At 40.6% G+C, this 26,374-nt stretch overlaps 1 protein-coding gene across 2 annotated transcripts in view; it reads right to left on the minus strand.

Annotated features, from left to right (window-relative positions):
* The window catches only part of TRIM66 (tripartite motif containing 66), an 84,009-nt gene that overhangs the window by 47,909 nt on the left and 9,726 nt on the right, over nucleotides 1–26,374 (minus strand). For both annotated transcript variants that reach the window (XM_084631646.1, XM_084631645.1), the window contains 2 exons: nucleotides 11,871–11,974; nucleotides 6,945–7,092 (listed from right to left, as the gene is read on the minus strand). In XM_084631646.1, coding sequence (XP_084487772.1) covers nucleotides 6,945–7,092; nucleotides 11,871–11,974 — 252 coding nt within the window. The remainder of the gene's footprint in view (nucleotides 1–6,944; nucleotides 7,093–11,870; nucleotides 11,975–26,374) is intronic.

The raw sequence follows: 26,374 nt of genomic DNA on the forward strand, positions 1-26,374 counted from the left end.
CTATCAGACACTAAGCAATCTGGGGCAGCGACTGCTTCTTACTGTGAGTCAGTACAATCCCCAAATCAGGCCATTATGGGGCATCTGGGCCCTGCTGTAATATAAACAAATAATACCAACAACACTAATCTGACAACAAAGAAATGGAGTACAATAGGCCAGTGACTAATATGGTGAATAAGCCTTCATGCAGTTAAATCACAAGAAGAATCCAGAGATGGACTACAAAGCTTTGAACCAATGTATTCTAATAAGACACATTTGTCTTGAAGCTGATGATGTCTTTGTTTCACAGGATGTTGCCAGTGAAGAAAAAAGAAGGACCAGTCACAGAGAGTGAACTCTTGCCATCTCAGGCAGATCCCTAGTTCATTGTGTGCTTACTTATGCAAAAATATATCACTCTGCTCACAGCTGAGTCTCTCTCTGATGTACTATATAATACAAATCTATTCTTCCTTAGGTGAGCCAAAAAGTTTGGCCCAGAGAGCCAAACTATTTCTGAATTGAGAAGTGTGTGTTTTAGTTCAAGACCATTGCTAACACATATTTGTAGACAATTTTTTTTAAACACATGCATCAACCACGTTAGTCCCTGTTCTAATTCAGTCACTTAATGCTAGTTTCAAAGTCATGATATAAAAGGCACAATAGACTCCTGAGGTTTGCTTACAGTGAGGCCCTTCTTGTTTCTGACGCTTAGAATAAAAGTATGGATGGATGGAATCCATCCCCTGCCTCTCAGGACAGCATGAATCTGAGCAGTTAAAATCAAGTATCTTATTGCGTTCTTGGCTAGATTTCCAGCCTATTCTCTATATTGATGATTAAGTTCATTTACTGCCTCAAAATTCAAAGCTGTCTTTCTTTCCATCCTGGATTTAACGTGTAATAAGATAATTTGTATGAGGTATTAGATCAACATTTTTATGCAACCGCATAGCATATTTTACCTTTTTGATACATTAGTAACCATGGTGTCATGTTTTATTTTTCATGGATGTGTAATTACTTGACATTGTTTTGTATTATCACTATGTAAAATTTTAATAAACAGTATTATTAAAAAATTGAAGTTGAGCCTGAATTTTATTCATCTCTCTCGTAATAGCCTTCTCTGTATCCAAGAAAGAACTCATGCTTCATGAATTCACAATCCCATGTTTTCAATGGGTTTCTAGTTTCTGTGCAAACACCTGCTTATGCATTAAAAATCTCTGCAAAAAATCAAGCAGTTAGATGTTCAAGGGTGATTTTCCTCTACCTTATCAGAGCAGTGTACCAAATGCAGACAGCAACATAATCTGTACCTCAGGTCTCAATCTGAAAAACATCTTGAGATGTTCTGTGTCCCATCTCCCAGCAGGCTCATGAGAGGCATGATGGTTATACTGTGAAAGTACAGGACCAAGGCTACCCCTGCTGTTTGGGTTTTGAGGACAACGCAAATAGCTCTTGCTTATAGCAGGAACAGTTTTTTAAGGTCAAACCGGTCCAAGTACCATGAAACACTCTGATTTACAGTCATACAGCAAAAGCTTCCACTTTGCTTTCTCCCTCTGAAAGATCGGTAGCCTACTGGTGATTTAAATCATTCCAAAGAAATCAATGTTTTTTCAGTATGATGTCAGATTTAAAAGACAGCCACTTTTCAAATGGAAACTAGGGAAATACCCTTGTCAGCTGTAATCACACAGATTCAAAGCCACATCACTCTAGTAACTCCCAGGACTCAATAAACATATCAGGTGCCAACTGGCACTCTCATTACATTGCTTGCATTCTACACTTACTTTTATTCCCAGTTCAGAATTATGCTCTCCATGTGGGAATCACAGCTATCATAATCCAAGTCAGTTTATTGAGCATCATCTCAACAATAGTAAGGAATCATTTGCCCTATGTACTGGCACTACCATCACTTTCCTTCAGAATGTGAGTTTTGAAACAGATTAAGAAAATAACTATCTAATTCACAGAAGCTTAAAATTGGCATTTTAACTCTCTTTTTTTAAAAAAAAAAGATGAACACATTCACCATTTTGGATCACCTCTTCCAAGGCCTGCATACAGTAATTGTCCTTATCTCAAACAAATATAAGACAGTGTGATCTCTGTAGGTATGTTTACACTGCAATTAAAAACCTGCAGCTGACCCTTGCCAGCTGCCTCGGACTCAAGGGACTAGAGCTAAAGGGATGTCTATAAAATCATGAATGGTGTGGAGAAAGTGAATAAGAAAGTGTTAATTATCCCTTCACATAACACAAGCACCAAGGGTCACCCAACAAAATTATTAGGCAGCAGGTTTAAAACAAATAAAAGGAAGTATTTTTTCACACAACGCACAGTCAACCTGTGGAACTCATTGCCAGGGGTTGTTGTGAAGACCAAAAATATAAATGGGTTTAAAAAAAAATTTAGATAAATTCATGGAGCATAGGTCCATCAGTGGCTATTAGATAAAATGGTCATGGATTCAATCCCATGCTCTGGTGTCCCTAAACCTCTGACTGCCAGAACACTGGACTGGATGATATGGGATGAATCAGGGGATGAAAGTGCCCTGTTCTGTTCATTCCCCCTGAAGCATCCGGCATTGGCCACTGATAGAAGACAGGATACTGGGCTACTGATCTGACCCAGTATGGCCATTCTTATGTTCTTACAACATTTATGTGCGGTTTTATTTTTGACCTGTTCTTATAAAGTTTCCTTTCCTTCCCTCTACCATCTGGTAACTGATCAATAGCTCTAATATTAAGTACCCTAACCTGTACATCTTACACAGAGAAACGCCCATTGACTTTTAGGTGAGCTTTGCCTGTACAAGGAGTAAAGGACTGGGTTCTATATAACACCTGCAAGAAAAAAAAAACATTTCAAAGAATAGTCTTCATCTATGCTTCTTCCTTGTTTCTGTCCTTTCTCTCTCCTATAGCTAAAGTGATTGTGCAGCATTCTCTAAAATGCACTTAGATGTGCTCTTTTGGGACTCCTTTATGTTCTACTTTCTGCCTTTCACCCATCTTCTGCTCAGTCTCTCTGACACCCACAAAACCATACACGAGGAAGATGCATTGGGTTAAATTAAGGTGTGAACTTAGGCCATACGTACCCTAGCACTTTAGTTGGTAAAACTTCTGTCGCTCGGGGGTGTAGAAAAAAAAACAAAAAAACCATACCCCTGACCGACATAAGTTACACGGACAGAAGTGCGAGCATGGACAATGCTATGTTGGCAGGAGATGCTCTTCCACCGACATAGCTACTGCCACTTGTTGGGAGTGAGAGAGCTCTCTCTGTCGGCACAGAGCGGCTACACAGGAGATCTTACAGCGGCACAGCTGCATCAGTGTAGCCTTAAATCAGTTTAGTTAAACTGGTGTAAAATCCTACTGCAAAATACTTTACAGTTTATGAATAGCTTATTTCAGTTTAGCTTAATTTGTTCCTAATCAACTTAAGCTACATAGATATTTCACACATAAAACTGCATTAAAAATATTAAGCTGCAAAGTCAAAAATTCAAAAGTTAGAAAATGCCATAATTAACATTGATATGCAACCTTACTTAGGCCCCCTTGTATGTATGCATTGATACAGGCTTTAATTATATGATCACTTACTAGTTTTTCCACAGGACCACTACTTCCTTCATTGCACAGAAGGGAGAGTGCTCACTTAATGAGCACCTTTTCTACATTTTGTTTATCCTCATTGTTCAACGTGTGGCCCCAGGCCTTATTTACTGCACACTATTCAAACCCTTCTCTGAAGACAGAATTATTTATTTCCTCATGGCCATTTCTATGGTGCTCATTACTATAGTATTGGAGAACTTCACAAATATTAATTCATTTATCTTCACAACACTCTGGTGAGATGAGGAGGTATTATCTCTGCTTTACACAGGGGGAAATGAGGCACAGAAAAATTAAGGTCCAAAGGGTCTGCTAATTTTGGGTGTCAAGTTGAGCTGCCTAGGACCTGATTTTTCAGAGTACTTAGCTTTTTTTAAGGACTTTATATATTCAAAGCACAGCTCCCACTGATTTCAGTTGCAATTGTGAGCAAGCAGCACTTCCACAAATCAGACCCCAACGTCTCAAATCATGCACCCAGAAAATGATGAACACACAACTACTGACCACTTGTGAGAAGTCTGATGTAAGTGACTTGACTAGCATCACACAGGAACTTTGTGGCAGAAGCAGGTATAGAATCCACTTCTCCAGCGTGGCATTCAACTGCCTAAACCATGAGACCATCTTTTCTCTTCCTGCCATCCCCTGCCTCATTCACTACACACCTTCCAATTTCTGCAACAAATGATAACAGACACAGATAACAGCTTCTTAGTGAAATACAACTTCCTAACCTTTGATAACTTGCCTTTGCAACTTTAATGTTCTTTTAACATAGCTTGTGTGCAATTTCCTAAGTCTTTAAAAAAAAAAAAAAAAAGCAAACTGAAAAAAACAGAAATTCAAATTGACACCCAGATGGTTCATCAGCACAGTTGGAACCTTCAGATCACTGCAAGACTTCTACCACTTGAGATAATGGAGTAACTGATAGCCATAGTAGATCATCCTCCATGTGGACGACCATTACAGGGGGACGAGACAGACTCTGCCAGTGATTTTCAGATATTTGCTGAAAGCAGAGGAATGATGAGACTCTGGAATCTTGGGTTTCATTCCAGGCTAGAGAGAAGCATGCTACAGTGATCACAGCCTCTTCTGTCTACTACCCCCAAGCTTGACCCTTTCTGTGCCATTCCCGCTAAACTGACTCTGTCCCTGTCGTTTCTTCCTCATCCCTGAATCCTCAAATCAGTCCCAGTCTATTTGCATACTCAGTCCCAATCTCCATGCCTTAGTCTTCTCATTCCAGTCTCAATCTCTTTGCCCAGCCAGTCCCACTTCTTCTCCCATACACCAACTTCTCATCAGATCTGCCTTCCGTCTTCCCTCAACTGGTTCTCAGTCTCCTTGTCCATCATGTCCCAATCTCCTCCTCTCCTCCAGTTTCTCTCTTCCCCTACCCTATCTTCAATACTTGTCTCACCTGGCTCCTTGCCCCAATCTATTCCTTTCCCTCCCCTTTGGTCCAGTTCTTGTCCCCTCTGCATTCTTGTCAGGCAGCTTCCTCCTTCATGCTGCCTGGGCACCAGCAGCAATGTCACAGAAAGCACAGGAGAGCCAAGCTCCCTAACTTGGCCTGGACCTACCATTACAGGGGAAGTCTGACCTTGACCCAATAGCCCTGGGCCGGAGAACACTCAGTTGCTCTGTGAGGATAAAAAAAAAGCATTGCTCAGTCAAATGTAAGAGCTGTGAGGAGATGAGTATGCTTGTTGAGCACAGACTCTTCAGCAATCGTAGCTGCTACACGTTAAGAAATCTCTACTGAACATATGCAAACAGATATTTTTCAAAGGAAATCCCTGCTCCAAATCACAGAGGTGCTAGATCTTCTCAAAGGTGGCCAGAATTTTTTTAAATAGCAAAACAGTGTATTTCTAGCCTCATTCTTGGAAATGGCTGAAGCATACTGACTCAAACTCTCCAAAAATATTCAGCTTGAGACGGACTCCCAGCATGGAACATTTCAGCCAGAATGGCTAAAGTTTGGCACAGTTATAATCAACTGAATACAAGGTCTTATAATAGGAAGTGACAAGTAACCTTAATGATAACGCCATGCTACTAGCCCCACTTCTAATAAGCCTGGCTTATAATGATGTAAGTGTCCACAGAGCCTTTTGCACCAGTTTAACTTAATCAATTTTCCATCACACATTAAAGTTCTTTGGGGCAGGGACTTTTTGGTTCTGTGTTTTTCAAAACCTAGTATACTGGGTTTTTGATCTATAAAACTGGGGCTCCTAGTTACTACCACAATGCAAATAACTAAATTGTGAAACCACAGCAACTTTGTGCATAGAAAAGCCCCTAGATTCTTTAACAAAAGTCCTTCTGGCTTAAAGAGCAGCACTGAAAGGAGCCCCATCAGGCTCTCCTGGGTGGCTGTGACTGTGGGACATGAATGGAAGAATTTGCATTTGTAACCTGGAAGTGTTAAAGAGTTCCAAAGTGTTCCATTTCCAGTGGAACTGCTTTCTTTTCCCGGTGAAAGCATAGCACAGGGGCACATGTTTGGTTATGAGAGAGTTATCTATTAGAAGAACCACCAAGCAAAGTTCACCTCCTCTGATACAAACGCTCTGAGATGAGGGCACGCTTGCTTCCATAGCCCAACATACATCCCAACATGGTATCTGTTTGACTCCATGAACATTCACATTTTATCTCAGGATAGAGCAAAAAGGACAGTTTCCAGCTTGGGTGATAAGCCTCTTATCCTTGGCTCGGATTGGAGCCTAGGCCTCAGCTCAGGTACGTGGTTGGACATCCCCTGACACTGGAATAATAGGCCAGGATCAGTTTATGCCTAGCCCTTGCATGGGTGTGCAGGGGGATGGAAAGAGCCTTCCCCTTCCTCCCTCACGTTACGCAGACCAAACCACCAGTGTGTTGCAAAGGGGCAATTGGCTTCAATTGCTTCTTTGGTGTGTCCCTGGAGGCACATATCCCACAGGGAACAGGGAGGAGCCATGTCCACACAGGCACACTGGGATCAGGCTGCAAGATCCTGAAGGACTGTACAGCCTGAAAAATTGCTGCGCACTGGTAGGGCTTTTTGGAGGGATTGTGCCTCCCGTAAACACAAGCTCCAATCCTCCCCATGGGGTGGGGTAGCATTGACTTTGTTGGTGCAAGGTCAGCTCTTCGGAGCTGTAGAATGTTGTCTATCAAAACCCCACTTATTGTATGCATAATATTTATTCACAATCATTGCAAAGTGCAGACTCTGTGGCGGTCCAGCTGAATTACCCCCCCAAAAAGAACACAAAGCTTCAAAGTTTATGGTTCTACCTGAAGAGCCCTTCAGGGGGACAGACAGGAAATGGTCTCCAGTTTCTTTGCCATGTCTGTGTTCCTCTGTACATGAGCTGCACAGCCACTTATTGCAGTTAGTACACAGACTGTGAGCAGGTCTCTTCTCATTACACGTGGAACAGCTCTGGAAAAAAAAAAAAAGAAAAAAAAGAAAAGAAAAGGTGCAATTCCATGCAAGTATAATTAAATGCAGAACTCCTCCAATGAGCTTGTAGAAACTACTTCATTTAAGACACTGATTCAAAACCTTGGCGGTTTGGTTACGCCAGTAACTGTGAGCACTGGCCCTGATTCTTTTCTCTCTTACACCAGTGTCATTCAATTGACATCAATGGAATTACTCCTGGTTTACACTGGTGCAAGAGAGAGGAGAACAAGATCATCAATGGATATGTTTAAATCAAAGCTGGATGTCTTTCTAATATTCTCTTGTTGAAGAAATAGTTACAGGTTTGATACCAGAATTACTGGGCAAGGTTCTATGGCCTGTGCAATGCCAGAAGTCAGACTACATGATCATAATAGCTCTGGCCTTCTGTTCCTAAAAATCTATTAATTGATAAACTAAGAATGGTCTGATTTCAGTGCACGGAATGAGTGGGGATAGTTGCTTCTCAAAAAAAAGGAACTTGCAGAGGATAAGAGGTCATTTGTATACCCTTAATATTAGTACCATAACAGATAATGATGTACAAACACAAGAAAACAAATCAGTGCACAGGAATTGTAAGTCCCTTCATGAACATGATAGAATATTGTCCAGTCTGTGAAGAAAAGTTTAACCAAATCTAACCAAGCATCACAGATCCAAGGGATTGGTACTACAGTCCCCCGCTTTGGAACAGTCTCGTGGGGGTACCCCTTCAGTGTTCCAGACCCCTTAAGGTTCTCACTCTTCCTCCAGGATAAGACAGGACGGCTTCACCGCTTCCTTAGGCTGGACCTCTGGGCCTTCAGCACTCTTGCTTCACACGGTGAGTTCAACTGAGACAGATTCCTGATGGAGAACTGTACGCTCTTCAGAGACTAATATACCTCACCCAGCCTTTGCAGCGATACTCACACAGCGTTGCCAAAACAGTAGGGTTTATTAATTAGTCGACAGAAACACAGCATAGGAAATCATTAGGTTAGCACAGAGAACTGAAAGTTAAAGAATGGTCTGTTCTGGTTAGCCCAGGCCTAGTTAAGCTGTACTAAACCCCATTCAAGCTCTCTCTGTCTGACCACCTTAGTCAGACTCTGGGCAAGAGCCCTGACTCCTCCAGCAGCCAACACTTATCCCCTACCTCACACATCTCCAGTCCTTTGATATTTACATAGACCATGCATAGTTTTTTTTTTTTTTTTTTTTTTAAATCTTCAGAGCACTTTTACACACATTAATTAATTCTCACAATACCTCTCAGAGATGATAATATTTACTTACCTCCATTTCACAAGATGGGCAGTATGTGCTTCCTCTTTTACCATACATGTAAAGAAAAAGGCTGAAGCAGAGAGGGTGACTTGCCTAAGGCCACACAGGAAGTTAGGCTTAGAGAGCCAGGATTAACTCAGGAGTTCCTGGCTCCTGCTCAGATATTCAAACTACACCTCTCTTTTAAGTGTGGATTTCAAGACCATTCACCCAAGGAGCTCAGAAGCAAAAACAACTGAGCAACTCAAGCACACAATACATACATTACAAAGCAATTACCCTGATAAGTTGCCAAAAGGCCAACTGAAAAAAGTGAGGCTGGAATTTCAACTCACCAATCAGGGTAGCTCAGCACGGTGTGGTTTATCAACTAGTATACACTTGTACACTTAAGTCCTTCCACAATTAACATCATTTATTTTTATTGCAGTAGCACCTAGAGGCCCCAGTTGACAACAGGGCCCCAGAGTGTACACACACACACAGTAAAAGACAGACCCTGCCCCAAAGAACTTACAATCTAGACAGACAAAGGGTAGGAGACAGGAAGGATCACTATATCCATTTTATAGTTGGGGTACAGAGAAAGAGTAAGTGTCTTCCCCAAGCTTACCCAGGAAGATAACTTTACAATAGAGGTTATCTGTCTATCCCATTTATAATGAATCCATCACTACAGTGTCCAAGATATGGTCAAGATCTTGGAGTATCACTTTGGTTATCTTTATACCATTAATTGCTCCCTAAAATGTGACATTCACGTTGGCTACCACCTGAGTGCAACGATAAACCTCTACCAAAGTCAGAATGGCAAGATGTAGGACTTGATCCTACATTTCTTTTGCACCCCAAATTCTCATTCCCTTTAGCAACATTGCCAAGTCCAATTTGATCAAGCCAGCTAACAGACTTGCGCATAATTTTCAGATTTAGCTGCCTAAAGTTAGGAACCTAAATCCATATGTAGGCACCTAATTATGGGGACTGAATTTCAGAGGTGATGAGAATCCACAGCTCCCAGTTAGGCCATTTTTATGGAACTAGATGTCAACTTTAGACACCAAAGTCTGAAAATACTGGCCTTCATGTCTTTCTAGCAGCCTCATAATTTGAGGGCCTTATGCTGCTCCCGCTGATGTCACTGGCTAAACTCCCACTGACTTCAGTGACAGCAGGATCGGGCCCTGGTTTTCTCTTATTTTTCCTTTTATAAAGCCTTCACTGTTATGAGACTATTTATAAAAAAGGAACATTCTTCATTCCCCTGTAGGATTCCTGTACTCGTGGGAATTGTTTTCTTTTTGAATTGCTCTTCGGAGTCCTAAGGGACTGAAGAAAAGAAAATCTTCTTACTGGAGATCTGAGAAATATCCCAATGCCTTTGAAGAGGCTAAAAGATTTATTCATTTGATTTCCTTCATACACTGGCTCTCTCTAGAAAGTAGATGAATTGAGTTACGATAATTAAGAAAACTCAATGTAATAAGAACTTTTATCACTGCAGCAGCATTGTGTAAATTTTGCTCTTACTATCTTTGAAGAAAGAAAAGGAGTACTTGTGGCACCTTAGAGACTAACAAATTTATTTGAGCATAAGCTTTCGTGAGCTACAGCCACAAGTACTCCTTTTCTTTTTTGCTAATACAGACTAACACAGCTGCTACTCTGAAACTTATCTTTGAAGAGTATGTGTGAAGTGATCCTTCCTGGTTCACATAATGATACATTGCATATAAATAGCACCTTTCATCTGAAGATCTCAGGGCACTTTACAAACATTATTCATTGAATTCACACAGTACCCTCTAGGAGTTAGGTATGTATTTCTAGAGATGGGGAAAATGAGGAATGGGAAAGTTAAGTGACTCAGAGCAATTCAGGGGCATTGGTAATCAACAGAAGGCTGAACAGAGCTAAAACACAGGAGACAAAGATGGTGTTTGACCTTATGCTCTTCTCCCACTGGATCCTGGGGCCAGTCTCCAGAACAACTTAGAGCAACCTCAAGACTTCTGTAAGTTGTTCTGGCTGATAACCCACAAAGGACCATTCCATTGGCAGTGCTGGGGTGCAGCAGTGCTCTGGCTGTACCCTTGATATGTCCCCTAAGTTGGTAAAACCTGCTAAAGGAATCTCTAATGCCAGAGGAATCTTTAACTGGATATTTAAGCTGGTTTTATACCTCCCTGGAACTGACAGAGAGGCACAGAACAGATGGAATGGGTCCGTGATCTGGCCCAGAGATTTGAACCCAAGAATTCTAGCTCTCAGTCACTAGCTCTAACCATTGGGCAACACTTTTGACTCCAGTAGAAAAAAGGATAAAATAAATCAGTCAATAGTTTGTAAAGTAGTTTTGATTCATTTAGTGCTATTTTAGCTCCTCATTCCAGTGCAATATAATCATTTTCCAATGTCTTACTTCCTCATTCAGGAAGGGTATTATAGTGAGATAGAGAGAGCAGAAATAAACAAGAACAATTCCCCTGGAGCTGGACAAACACTTAAATACAGTGGAAACAGTACAATTAAACTAGTATAGGAGAAGACTATACATAACTAAAATACTAAATTGCAAATCAACTTTTTTAAATGGCACATGAGAAGCATATTTGTCTCCAGGCATATTGTTTACATAAGGCCACAGCAAACAGCAAAATGTCTCCAACTTCTCAGTTACATCCATTCTATCCTGACGAAAGACAAAAGTTCTGGGAGACTTCCCTCAGGATTGATGAAGAACTTTATTTGTTGTTGTTATTATTATTAGACTGACATCTCTATCATTTAACAGAAGCAATCAATTTGAGACAACCATACAACCAGTAGCCTTTGTCACTGCTTACCTGGCCCTGACAAAGGAACAGAGGATACTGAGAAACACAGAGTGAAAGGGCTATCCAGCATCTTGCTGGATGCATCAGATGCATTTATTACCTGTACATCACTTTTATAATGAATGAAACATAATTCAAGAGTGAAATCCTAGCTCATCACTGAGAAACCTAACTTTGGTGGTAAGTTGGGTTTATTTGAAAGACAATTCTACCCACTAGAAACTTGTGTTCTGTGCTACTCAGTTTGATGTTGCAACAAGTCAAAATTGTCTGTGCTCCACTGTGGCTAGTGCTGTGGTGACTGACAAAGAGTTTTCATGCAAAACAACTGTTAAGGGAAATAGTTCCCTCCAAGGGCCAACCTAGGGGCTTAGCAGCAGGGATTTGTATTGCCACATACTCATGCCAAAAGCCCAGTCCTGCACCACTGAAGTCATTGTCAAAGCTCCCACTGACTTTAATGCCTTGCTCTTCACACAGGGTGAGAAAAGTGCTTTAGAGGCAGTATGTTCAGTCCCTGGGGATGACTGAAGAGGTGCAGTGAAATTACAATGCTATATAAAGCTACTCAAACAACAAATTTTGAGTCTGGTTATCGGTTTTCAAAAGACTCATGCTGCAACCTATTTAGCAGCCTCCACTTACCCTTGCCATAGCTGGATTTGCTGTGGGAAAGTCCTTGAGAAAGAAATTTTCAACTACATCGCCTGCGAAGCACGTCTGTTTGCACACAGGACATGAGAGGATACCTGAGCGAAGAAACAGAACAGCTGTATGAATCAGGAAATGAAATAAACCACACTGAAGTACTGACAGTTCTTTGATATCACACCAAAAGGCTTAGTTCCAGGAAACTCAACTCTTCATCAACTAACGAATTACATTTGCCTAGTTTTGGCACAGTACAAAACACTACTGTGACTCTGTGATTCTATGTTCTATGCTGCACTTATCACTTTTGGTATCTGAGTACCTTCAAATCCACACAAGCTCTTGAAGTTCTGATAAAAACTGTTAATCCACCAGTATTTTCTTACATTAGCTATTGTTCTTTTGCGACAACCTTTCATTCTCCTCCCCACTGGTGAGGCCTCAGCTGGAGTAGTGTGTCCAATTCTGGGTACCACATTTTAGGAAAGGTGGATAAATTAGAGGGAGTCCAAAGGAGAGCAACAAAAATGATAGAAGTTTTAGAAAATCTGATTTATGAGGAAAGGTTAAAAACTGGTCATGTTTAGGTATAAGAAAAAAAGACTGATGGGGGACCTGACAACAGCCTTCAAATATCTTAAAGGCTGTTATAAAGAGGATGGTGATCAATTGTTCTCCATGGCCACCGAAAATAGGACAAGAAGAAAAAGGACTTCACCTGCAACAAGGGAGATTTAGGTTAAATACTGGGAAAAACTTTCTAATTATAAGGTTAAATTCTGCAATAAGCTTTGAGGAAGGTGGTGAAATCTCTATCATTGGATGTTTTTAAGTACACATTGGATAAACACCTGCAAGGGATGGTCTAGATACACTTGGTCCTGCCTCAACGCAGGGAGCTGGACTTGACCTCTCAAGGTTCCTTACAGCCCAACATTTCTATGATTCTACAAAAAAGACTTTTGGGGTCTTAATATTCAAGAGAGTAGTTGCTGTGAAATCACCAGGCAGAACAACTCATGTGAGTAAGGGGCTGTAGGACAGGGTCCTTTCTTGACATGAAATTCAGATGGCTACTCTCTTGTCGTTTCCAGGGGAGAATGAACACTGGTATTTTCTATACAAAACAATATCAGAATTCTGTGTTATGAATTCTCATACTATTGACACATTAATGAGAACTAAAATCACCAGTACTATATTTTTCTGAACTATTTGCTTAAATAGACCAGGAATGTTAATGTGATTTTTTTTTAATTCCACATATTAGTTTGAAAAGGACGAAGGATGAGATTTTCAAAAACACTTAAGAAAAACAGGAACATAAATTCCATTGAAAGTCAATGGGACTTGTGCTTCTTCTTCTCTTAGACACCTTTGAAAATTCCATCAAAATTTCTTTAGCCAACATTAAAACCAGAACTCTTGGAAGTTAGCCTGCAGAATCTCTTGTTATATTTGTTTAAGAGCTATATGTGACAGGTTGCCCCCCTTCAAGATGCCACCTGATGTGCGGAGATATCACTGCGCCCACCTGTTCTGCCAGCCTGGGCACCCTTTTTACCTATCTTGCTGAGCCAGGCTTTTAAGCCTCCTCTAGCACACATACATGCAGGGCCACACCCAGCTACGGAAGACAGACACTGAGATCAGCTCTGGGAAGACTCAGCTTTAAGGGACTTGCCCCAGCACTCAGGTGTCCACCTCTCTTGGAGTGTAGACCCAAAGGTATATTATGAAATCCGCCTCCGCCCTCAATGTGGAGGAAGGTATACACAGCCTCTTGCCCCCTCTCCTCCCAATTATGAATTGCACAAACTGGGTTATATTATAAACAAGAAATAAGTTTATTAACTACAAAAGGTGAATTTTAAGTGAATATAAGAGATAACAGACAGAACAAAGCTGATTACTGAGCAAATCAAACGAAATATGCAAGCTAAGCTCAATATACTCAAGAAACAGGTTACAAAATGTAATCTCTTACCCTAAATGTTATTTTAGGCAGGTTGCAACGTTTCTGTAGCTTAGAGTTCCAGTTATATTTCTTTTCAGACTGGACCCCCATCTCAGTCTGGACTCCCCACTTGCCTTCCCTTCAAGTGTCTTTAGCAGTCTTTCTTCCTGGGCAGACCAGCCATGGAGAGGAGGAGTCCTGTTTGCCTGCCTCCCCATCCTTAAATAACATTTACATAAGGCAGGAATCCTTTGTTTCCCAAACTTGACCCTCCTCCCCTTTTAGTGGAAAGTTACAAGAAGTCCAAGATAATGTTTAGTATCAGGTGACAAGACCACCTGACCTAGCAGCGACACAGTTACATCCCAGGATGCCTCCCAGAAGGGGGAAGAGATTAGTATCTTCACAATCTTGTTGTTTCCTTCTGATGGCTCATCAAATCTGATGGCCTGTCAGCTGGTGGGTGTCTTAGAATCATAGAATATCAGGGTTGGAAGGGACCTCAGGAGGTCATCTAGTCCAACCCCCTGCTCAAAGCAGGACCAATCCCCCATAGTTGCCCCAGATCCCTAAATGGCCCCTTCAAGGATTGAACTCACAACCCTGGGTTTAGCAGGCCAATGCTCAAACCACTGAGCTATCCCTCCCCCCCATACCCCAATACACACCCAGTTGTAATTGTTACATGTAATTGTCTTCCCAATACACACCCAGTTGTAATTGTTACATAGTCCACATTCCTAACTTTAGATACAGAAATGATACATACATAAAAATTGGATAATCATATTAAGTAAATCATAACTTTTCCAATGGTATTTTACATGAGCCATCTTTCATAAAGTATCTCACAGTTATGTCATATCCATATCGTAAGCATATCTCCATAAAGAATATGGAGTGTAATGTCACACTATAAAAGCACAGATTAGATAGTACATTAAGATCTCACTTCACTTCCGTTTGGTATTTATTTACTATTGAGATGCTCAAAAAGAGTCTTCAAATCTCAGGAGGAAACTGGTTTCCGGTAATGAATATGGGCTTGATCCAAAGCTCAGGGAAATCAATGGGAGTCTTTCCACTAACTTCACTGGATTTTGGATGATGCCGCTAATATTAGCTAATTTACAAACAGTTTGATAAATATTCCTAATTTGGTCACTTTATCCATCACCTTCCTTCTCTTGACACACTAACATTTTAGATAGCATATAGGTAGCACTCTGAACAGAGAGTACACTTCTCATTTGAAAATTAGGCCTTGTCAAGGTATCTCAGGTTGATCACCCAAAAAGTTAGGTATGCAAAATGACTAGTGACTTTTGAAAATCTAGGCCTTGGTGCTCCAAAGTAAAACATATTATACAGGTATAAAATGCATTGGTGACATCAGGCTGCTTTCTCTTACACTGCAATTTAGAGTGGTTAACAACATAGTAAAGACCCAATTCTACATTACTGATGTCAATGGGAGCTTTGCTGAGAGAGAGGAAAGTATAGTGATGTAAGAGGACTAGGCAGCTCATGTAAGGCCCACCTTCACTGTTCATGCCTCCATCCCCCTAAGCATGATGTCACTACAAAACAATCTATTTTATCCACTTGTCCCTTTTGACTGTGAGCTCTTCAGGCCAGGGACTCTGTTATCTGTGCAACACATCTTACCTAGCGTACAGCACCATATGCAGCTTCTGCACTATGGAAAATAATAAAAGTAGTTTCAGAATGACTGTGTGCACATAATATTCAAATAGGTATAATATACACTGCCTTGCAATAGTTTTACATAGCAACCACTAATCAAGGTCAAGCCAAAGGAGGAAATAAGCTGCCCACAGAAACAAAAGCAGGTTGCAAGTTTCTGAAAGATCTTTTCACTATGACAGAGCACTTAACACAACAAATACAGGAAGAGAGAAAGAAATTGCTCTGCTCTGCTACCAGTGATCTCTTAATATGTCTCAGTGTCTAAGGAATGATCATTCAGTTCCTCTCCTGACTAGTATACCAATGGGAATTTTAGTCATTACAAATGTTGGGAACCAACATTGCCATTCAAGTAGCTGTTCCAAGCTCTCAAAACGCACCATATCTATAAAAAGAAAAGGAGTACTTGTGGCACCTTAGAGACTAACCAATTTATTTGAGCTTTCGTGAGCTACAGCTCACTTCATCGGATGCATACCGTGGAAACTGCAGCAGACTTTATATATACACAGAGAATATGAAACAATACACCCCACTGTCCTGCTGGTAATAGCTTATCTAAAGTGATCATCGGGTTGGGCCATTTCCAGCACAAATCCAGGTTTTCTCACCCTCCACCCCCCCACACAAATTCACTCTCCTGCTGGTGATAGGTTAGTCTCTAAGGTGCCACAAGTACTCCTTTTCTTTTTGCGAATACAGACTAACACGGCTGTTACTCTGAAACCATATCTATAATAACCCTAGCCAGTTCACTCATGGGCCTCTTGGAATAGGAAACTCACATTCTTGACATACTGTATGGTGTTTTTTCCCTCAGGGCACACATCCACTTTTGACTAAGATGAAACCACCAAAATAATACACGTGTGAATTATAATGGACTTGAACCTAATTCCTCAGAGATGAGGGTGGTGCATTAATGCAACAAATCCTTTTTAATCTTAGTCCTTAACTTTCAAGTGAGGACAGAATTTTGACATTAGACATCATGACCTCCTATCTCTTTTCAAGCAATCAGTTTATGATAACAGAGGGCAATGTTTTCCAGGGCTAAATGAGGTAAACTTATTTAAGTTTATGTTTTTAGTAATATTTTTAGACTGGTACTCAGTTATGACTTCAAACCAGAATGACGTTATTATACATGCTGTCTTCCTTAACTAAAAATATTATTCTAGAAAGAAAATGCCTTGTAGAATAATTGCTCAATCTCGGATGGCTGAACACCACTTATCCCTCTAAGAAGTTGTGTACAAACGGCAGGGACTAAATAGAATAATGTAATATTAAGTTGTCCATTACCTTTGAAATTAACTAGATTTGTGTCAGCGATTTTCTGGGGTTTGAATGTTTTCCAGTTTCTTATTGTTAATTGTCCTTGGGATCCCAATCCTGCAACATTTTGCCGGATGAACATGCCTGATCACAGGCCTGATATTACAAGGTGTTGAGCGTACGCAATTCCCAGGATTGGGTTTGTGTTATTTTCATAACAGCATTTTGCAGTTTAAGTAATTTGGCAGAGATTGGTCACATAAATCAAATTCCAATATCAATATGTGTAAATGTGCATTGGTGAATCATTCAGTGAGATCTGCGAATAAGTTCATTTTCATTTACAAAACTTTTTATAAACTTAAAATTTCATGCATTCTTGTCAGAACAGAACTTGCCAAGAATTGTCTTCACTATATAAAAATTATATGACTCCTTTACAGGCTCTGCTCTTGAAATAAAAGAGAAACATTTTAAAAGTGTATAGTTTCATATTTTCTTAGCTCCCATTGAGGGAAAGACTGTGCCTTTGTCCTGGGTGTTTGCATGGAGAAGGAAGACCTTCCCACTACATGTCTGACTGCATAAGGCCTATTCCAGTTATAGGTGGAGAGGTGTGGGATACAGGCCTGTGTACACCAGGCCTGTATCCCACAGTACAGTACCAGGTTGTGCTGGTTACAAGCCATCCCAGTAGAGAGGGGTTTGCATACAGCTGGCACCACTGTGACTGCTTTTGGGTGTAACCGGGGGCGCAAAGCCTGATGGAAGACAGCAGCTATAAACAGCCAGAAGCAGCTATAAACCCAGAAGAAATGGGCATTGGAGGACTTCATGCCTGGGGGGAATTCTGTGGTGGCAACATTATATATAGAATGTTTGTGAGAGTATGTATTCTATAATGACAAGTTTCAGAGTAGCAGCCGGGTTAGTCTGTATTCGCAAAAAGAAAAGGAGTACTTGTGGCACCTTAGAGACTAACAAATTTATTTGAGCATAAGCTTTCGTGAGCTACAGCTCACTTCATCGGATGTGTTCAGTGGAAAATACAGTGGGGAGATTTATATACATAGAGAACATGAAACAATGGGTGTTACCATACACACTGTAACCAGAGTGATAACTTAAGGTGAGCTATTGCCAGCAGGAGAGGGGGGAGGGGGGGAGGGGGGAATGGGAAATAGTTTTACTTTGTACAGGACAGGCCCAACAAAGAAAATAACAGAACGCCACTAGCCATCACCTTCAGCCCCAACTAAAACCTCTCCAACGCATCATCAAGGATCTACAACCTATCCTGAAGGACGACCCATCACTCTCACAGATCTTGGGAGATAGGCCAGTCCTTGCTTACAGACAGCCCCCAACCTGAAGCAAATACTCACCAGCAACCACACAACAGAACCACTAACCCAGGAACCTATCCTTGCAACAAAGCCCGTTGCCAACTGTGTCCACATATCTATTCAGCGGACACCATCATAGGGCCTAATCACATCAGCCACACTATCAGAGGCTCGTTCACCTGCACATCTCTTTGGTCACTCGATTACAGACCTAAAAGTGGCAATACTTCAACAAAAAAAACTTCAAAAACAGACTCCAAGGAGAGACTGCTGAATTGGAATTAATTTGCAAACTGTATACAATTAACTTAGGCTTGAATAGAGACTGGGAGTGAATGGGTCATTACAAAAAGTAAAACTACTTCCCCATGCTTATTCCCCCCCCCCCCCCCGCCCATTCCTCAGACATTCTTGTCAACTGCTGGAAATGGCCCAACTTGATTATCACTAAAAAAGGTCCCGTCTCCCTCCTCCCTCTCCCCCCCCCCAGCTCTCCTGATGGTAACACTCACCTTAAGTGATCACTCTGGTTACAGTGTGTATGGTAACACCCATTATTTCATGTTCTCTTTGTATATAAATCTCCCCACTGTATTTTCCACTGAATGCATCCGATGAAGTGAGCTGTAGCTCACGAAAGCTTACGCGCAAATAAATTTGTTAGTCTCTAAGGTGCCACAAGTACTCTTTTTCTTTTTATGTATTCTATGTGAACTTTTATTTGCCACAACAAATGCTGTAGCAAACATGAGTGCTTCACATTACTCTGTAAACATCTACACCCGCTATTCATTTACTATTCCCGTTTACATATGACATTTCATCACAGATCAATATTTTTACACAGAGGACTCTTCCAGCTGCAAAACTTACCAGACTGCCTAATGACTGGCATTCTCCATATAGAAAGTTAAAGGAGGACCAACAGCTGTCAGAAATAAAGAGTACCATCTTTTGATGTTTGTGGGAACATCTTTGTGAAAATCTCCCATTTATATCATGAGAAGAATGGACCCAAAAGTCAGTTATTAATCATTCTTTCCACAGAACTATTACAAGCACAGTTATCCTCTTCAGGTGGCCTGAGGTCGGATTTTGTCCGAAAATTAAATAGCCACTTTAAAAAAAGGATTGGAATTTAAAAAAGACAAAATATAACTACAATTCCACACATATTTAAAACATAACATTTCACAACATCCTAGTTCCATAGCACTGTCCTTGTTTTGCTTTTTTGGCTATTAGTTACATTATTTTATTTCATGTTTTATCTATTTATCTCTGACAATTGTAGCTAATTGCCTTAGTACCAGGGCAGTATATCAAAATGATATTGTCCTATCCGTGATGGTGGAATCTTTCCCTGCTTATCAGAAATAAAATTTCTATGTGCACCTTTTACGTAAACCATTAACAACTCTGCTCTCTAGAGATATGTGCAAATATAACAGGTGCACAGGCATACCTAAGGCAATCTATGCTATGGGTACAATGCCATTACCACAGCTCTCCCAAGCCATTACCATTGGCGCAGGCGGGGAACACCTGTGAATTGCAGTATGGGTGGTTGCTAGGCTCAGAGCTAGCTTTCAAATGGTCATGTGAGGCCTTCAGATGGCATCTGCCACAAGTTTTTGTTTTAGCAACAGCAACGTGAGTGAAGAAGCAAATAAACATTGATTAATAAGTCTGGAACAGAAAATGTACTTTGCAGGTAATTTTTTTAAGACACACATGGGTTCCTGCTCTAATACTATTCTAGTCAATGGGAATCTTTCCATGAATTGGATCTGGCCCTTGGAGACTTTGAACCAGTTCCTTACACACAATACTGCAGCCCAATCAGTGTAAAAACTGTAAATTCCAGACCAATGGTTCTCAACCCACAGCCAAAGCAACCTCAGGGCCATACAGGTAGTATATATAGTGTGTGGAGAGCTGCATATGTGGCCCACAATGGTAAATAGGTTAAGAACCACTAGACTGTATTCATGCCTTAAACAGTTAGCAAGACAGTGGCTTAGGGCTACAGAATGCTTCTCACAATGACTCAGAAGAAAGTCAATCAGCAGAGCAGTTTCTAGAAATGGGAAAATGCATGGAGTTTAATGAGAGCTGCCCCCAAAGCCATTATTCCACTTGGATGTTATGGTGGTGCATATCCTGGACTATACATGACACACTGGGAATTTTTACTGGCTGGCTAGCAAAAGCAGTGCTTAAGGTATTTCCATGTCAAGGGCCATTTCATGCAGATCTGTCATACTGTAAAATGGGTTAATACTGCAATAATGTATTTTTGCTACATTCCAGTATTATGCAGTTAGCACAAATATTTTATAACAGAAATTATATCTATTCACCTACACTTAATGGGGTGCTTGTGGCCTCAAGCAGGCTAACATGAATTTAATTTGTGCTCATCTGCCAGAGACCAGGGAAATACAAAATATAAATAGTATTTACTCTTTTATAGGAGTCAGAATTAATGTTTTAAAGAAATATTTCAGCATCTTTCACGCTTAAAAATAACATGGTCCTCGTGACTGTCCAGGAGCCTCATTTATTTTGAGAAATGTAGTCACATTAGCAAATTTGGAACAATCAGATTTTTTGATGCAGAGAAAGTTTCTTCTAATTTAAAATCACTGGATATCTAAAATTGAACCACTAGGCACTAAATTGCCCAGATTTTATACCCCATCCATGACACTGAAGTCAGTGCAGTTGCATGGAATGTGAGTCACATAGAATATGGCCCCAGATACCAAACATGATATTAGGATCTTTATTACTGACATGCATTCAAATGTGGGTGAACTCTGACCATCTAAATGTCTTGAAGTATATCTGAAACATCTGGCTAAATGAGAGTTAAGTAACCATGACTTATAAACTTGAAGCTCCTCTTAGAAGCATCTCAGAAGTGTATCTAACTCTCAAGTTCTCAGTGTGAAGAATACCAAGAAAAGTGAGGAGTAGAAGGAACAACTAAAAGAAATTACTCAGAAAATTCTAGATACATGGCAATACTGTACGGGGGACATTCTTCGACTTATGCAGCTGCCAATATGCATTGCTAATGGCCTAAATATCTCCCTAACAGATCATGGGCTATTCTTGAAATTCATGATTAAGATTTCTTGTCCTTCATGATAGACATATTTGCATCTTGCTGAATGTGTTCAGTTCAAATAATGGGACTTCACTTGTGATACTTTTTATATATATTAAAGAGTACACTGTAGAAATGCTCAACACTCTCCTCATATGCATTCTAAAAAAGCTCAACTATTCTTGACATTAAAAATACACTATAGAATGGTTATCCAAACTAATTATAATGAAATTAAGCAAGCTGGACAAATAGCCTGTATGTACTTTTGTAAACAGTGAGACAAGAAACAGCTGCTTCAAGAGTATAAAGTGCTTATGCTAAATCTCGCTGCAAAGCTTATACTTAAAATGTAGATTGCTGCTAAACCACTGTTTTCTTAAATAAAAAAAGAAAACAAAGCAACTCATGTTTGCTTACCTGTCCTCTGGATAAACAGTCACCTGAAAAGGTGCACAAATCAAAGTCACTAAGCACAGGAAATGGGTTGTTATTAAGCAGAAGTCCATACATAGTACCCCCTAGCAACAGCCTTTTCTGTACAGTATCATTTGATGATGAAAGAAAGTGATTAGACCTTTCTGCTTAGCATCTGGAACTGCTTTCCCTTCTTCACTCAAGAAACATTCACAAAGTAGCAAGGTCAGGATAAGAGGTGGGTTATTAGAAGGCACACACCCAAGATCCACCTTATTTTCCTCCCGGTTTATTTCTTGCTCTCACCTGAGATGCTTTTAGGCCTTTTTAAAGTTTTCTTGGCTGTATTTTTCCAGAAGTGTTGAAATACAGATCACACTGTAAGACAATAACAGCATCCACTCTCTTTCTTGTTGGATTGTCTTTCAAACCTCAGAGTAACTTTTAATAGGTGCTCAGAAGGGAAGAAATAGGAGTCTCTCTGCTTCAGCTAAATGAATATCACAAAGCCATTCACTCTCAGCGTACCCTCTGCAGACTATTCCCTACAAATCTTTCTAGACTTCATCTCTCAACATTACCTATAAACAAACAAGGTTCATTTGTTTCAGAAACCTGTACTTTACAGACAGCTCATTTAAATGTATCATTATTACGGCATCGTTGGTGAAGGAAAGCATTGCCCTAGAGACTCACTGTTTATACATATGAAGAATGATGCAACAGCTGTATCTAAATAGTAATCCAACACAGAATTATAGGATTCAAACAACAGAATCTGCATTTCAAGAAATCATGCAACCACTATATCTGAATCAGGCCCATTATTTCTCCCAAAACTTCTAGAAACAGAAGCTGAATCTCTTTCATGGGTAAAGGGTTGCTGAGAACCCCATGTTGTTTATATGTAATTTACTCTGGCAAGGAGATAGGAACATTTGCATAAAAATCTGATCTTTTTCCTAGGAGTTCAGTAGCTTCTCCTGTTTACTAATCAATTGAAATAATTAATCTTCTACTTATGACATCACAATTCATTGATGTGCAGCGGATTATGATGTCACAGAGGCTAATAATTTCAGGGATGCCAACAAGGATCCTAAGATTGGACTTGAACCCAATTTCTTCATGAGTTGTGGGATAGGCTACCTAATAAGCCAACACTGAAATTCCAGATACATGCACTCATAGCTATTTCTCAATATATCTGACCTACTAGCAGGCACTACAAGACCAGTGAGGGCCACTCTGTTTTGAAGTCATTCTCAGAAAAGTCTTCTTCAGATGATGTACATGAAGAAATAACACTGCTGCAGCCCTGAAACTGTTCCATCATTCCTTCATGGTGTACTACGGAGCATGAAGAAAAGCACCATGGAAGCTACCATGAAGAAGGCACAATGCATGCACCCACTGGAGTTATAAAAACACCTCTCTTCTCTGAGAGATGTTCTCAATTTGCCACACTGTGTTTGCTCCTTTTTCATGGATCGCAGATCCTGCAAATTCAAGTCAGCTATGTCACTCACCTCAGCAATAGTAACTAAATTGAAGGTGCATAGAACAGTCATACTAATGAACACAAGAAAGCAGTCAGTGGGCCCAATATTCAAACACAAACACCTAAACTGGATATCTAAATCCCACATATGGAGTTTTAAAATCAGCATTCAGACAAACAATACCAAACACCCCCCTTGCCACAGGTAACACACAGGCCTTGAAGTATGCCTGGAGCTCAACAAACATGGACTCTGACACATGACATGGAGAGGGAATTCCAGAGAATAACGAAACTTCAGATATACAAATCAAGTTACCCAGTGGATCTCAACGGCCAGTATAAGATATAAGGAGAGAGTAGTCTCCAAGGTACACAGTACCTACACCATAATGAAATTTATGAATCAAAATTGACACCCTGAATTGGACCCAGAGATTAACTGGAGGCCAGTGTAGTCTTTTGACTACAAGTGCCATATGCTCCCTGAGAGAAATACCCATGAATAAAGAGCTGATGTGTCAGAGTGCCCTTCAAATTTTGCTACAAATACAGTAAATTGCAGTAATCCATGAATAACTGGCCACGTCTACATCTCCTCACCAAGCACAGAGACCCTGGCTGATTTTAAACTGTAGATCCACCACTTCTAAACTGAGTATCACAGGACTCAACTTACAGTTTTGTTTCAAGGCCCTCCAACTCCAGCCCTAGGTCAGGCTTTAACACAAGAAAAGCTCAGCTCAAGTGTCTGCTTAATAAATCAGAACTGACAATTAATCTCCGATTGTTCTAAAAATTGCTGATCATAAAGAAACAGGCAGCAGGCATATCATACCCATCACATTTCTACCTGCTGTCCAGACATTGTTGAGGGGAAAGAGGGTAAGGCAAGAAGTGCAAATACCAGGATAATTATTCTCAGAGATCATTAGCTAATGCTCAGAGCTGCTGGCATGGTTCATGGTTTCCTTAGAGATCCAATTATAGGCTATAGGAAACAGTTTTAAAGAAAACTCCCCCTATTTTACAGGTTCATATTTATCTAACAAAACCCAACTGCTTTGCTTGCCTTTTGGGTCTGGCAGCTGAACCACAGAGTGAGATGAGCCAAATTCCCCAAAATTCATTTAAATGGACCAAATTAGAAGCCTGCGGACAGCAGAGATGCTTTTCCATGCTTCTTGATGAGGTTTTCTTCCCTCCCCCTTTTGAAACAATTCATATTTTGTGCTGGCTCTAAACCTCTTTCTGGATATCTAATTAAAACAAATGAGTATTCTCTTTCAGAATTAACAGGTGTAATATATTGCATCACTTGCACTATGTGATATTGCATCAAAACAAGATTATTTGTTGCCCTCATAATCTGGCTGCTCTAACACAGGCCAAATTGAAGTTAATAGCTTCTTAAAAAGCTGTACTGACACCCACATTTTAATACAATCCAGAAGAATGCTTAAATCAACATGGAATATTGCATGCTGGGACCTGTAGTCTCCACAAACCACACCTTCATATTGAAAGTGACTGCAGAGTAAAAGGAGACAGAGTGATTAACTTGTTTCATAAAGAACAATACACTTCTCTCATTAAAGACAGCTCAGAATACATGAATGCTAATGTGATCATCAGTTAGGCAAATTTTTGATGCCTTTCACCAATTACCTATAAGATTTCACAAGTAGGCATTAGGTGGTAGGGCTGCTACATAATATCTGCTCTTCCAGTTTAAGACAACTGTATATTTTCAACAGCAGCCATGTTGACTCCGTCTAAAGGTCTGCTTTAGTTGAGTTCAGTTTGCAGTTCTTCACTACTTGACCTTTAGTATGTATTTTCCTGTCATTTTTGAATCTGGGTATTGGGTTCTCTCTTACAAAAGAGTGTCCATCAGTGGGTAGTTCCGACTTATTCATTTCAATTTTACTCCTGGAGGAATCCTGTGCCACTGCGCAAAGCAGAATTTTTCTGAAATTAACATTGTGGTGCAGAATTTCCTTTCCCACACAGAAATGGGCTGCAGTGCTGCTGGCCGCTGGACCCAGCAGAGCCAAGCTCGCACATAGAAGACATTGCTGGGGGAAGGAGGAGGAGGAGGAGGGAGCTAGAGGGTTCCTGACAGCTGCAGTTCTCAGCGCACCCTGAGGGGAGGACAGGGTGGCATGCAGGAAACTCCACGCAAGCCTGGGACTGAGCATTAGGTTGTTTCTCCCTCTGGATCCCTGGGCTCTGGGGGGGGGAGAGTGTCTGAGCTGGGGGGAGCCACACCTGGGCTCTGGGGGGGAAGAGTGTGGGTATGTGGGCAAGGGGAGGCCCTGCAGCTGGGCTCTGGGGTGAGAGGGTGCAGGCATCTGGGCTAGGGGGAACCCGCAGCTGGGCTCGGGTGTATTAGCTGGGGGGCGCCCTACAGTTGGCCTCGGGGGTGGGGGGGGAAGAGTGGAGGTTGTGGGTGTCTGGCCCCTCGGTTGGGCTCGGGAAACGAGAGAACGGGACAGAGAAACAGGAAATGGGTTGTCATAGGGGTTTCTTTAACTCTCTACTCCTGGGGGGGAAATTGTGTGTCTGTATTGTTACAGACATGCTCGCTGACTGGTATTTTGAAATAAATTACCAAAATAATTGAAAGTGACATGATTATGTAGTGTCATTTTGACAAATAAAATTTGCAGAATTTTAAAACATTGTGCACAGAATTGTTTATTTTTTGGCACAGAATGACCACAGGAGTACAATTTGTAGGCTAGCTCTGTAATAATTTTGCCATAAATATTATTATACAAGTCATGGAAACCCAATGATATCATGCACAATTTATTTACATGGTTTCACAGAAAATAAAAGTCATTCCACAGGATGAATTCAAACAAAGATTTAATAGTAATAAAAATTATTATTGAAATTTTCAACTTCTAGAAGGCTTTTCATCTATTCATTTCAAAGCACTTTACAGAGGTGGGTAAGTATCATTCTCATTTTACAAATGGAAACACACAGCTTGCCTAAAGTCACAAAACAGAAATGTAACCAGGGCTTAAACTCAATCAGTACATGCTAGCATGGTGTGTCAGCACCTTTTTCATGCTGCCTTCTTATGGTTCAGAATCTAAGCTTTCATTAAAAAAAACAGTCTCTAGCTGTTATGGTTGCTAATTTAATCTTGAAAACATGACC

Source organism: Lepidochelys olivacea (genome assembly GCF_965140295.1).
Source record: "Lepidochelys olivacea isolate rLepOli2 genome assembly, chromosome: 6".
Classification (NCBI taxonomy): domain Eukaryota; kingdom Metazoa; phylum Chordata; order Testudines; family Cheloniidae; genus Lepidochelys; species Lepidochelys olivacea.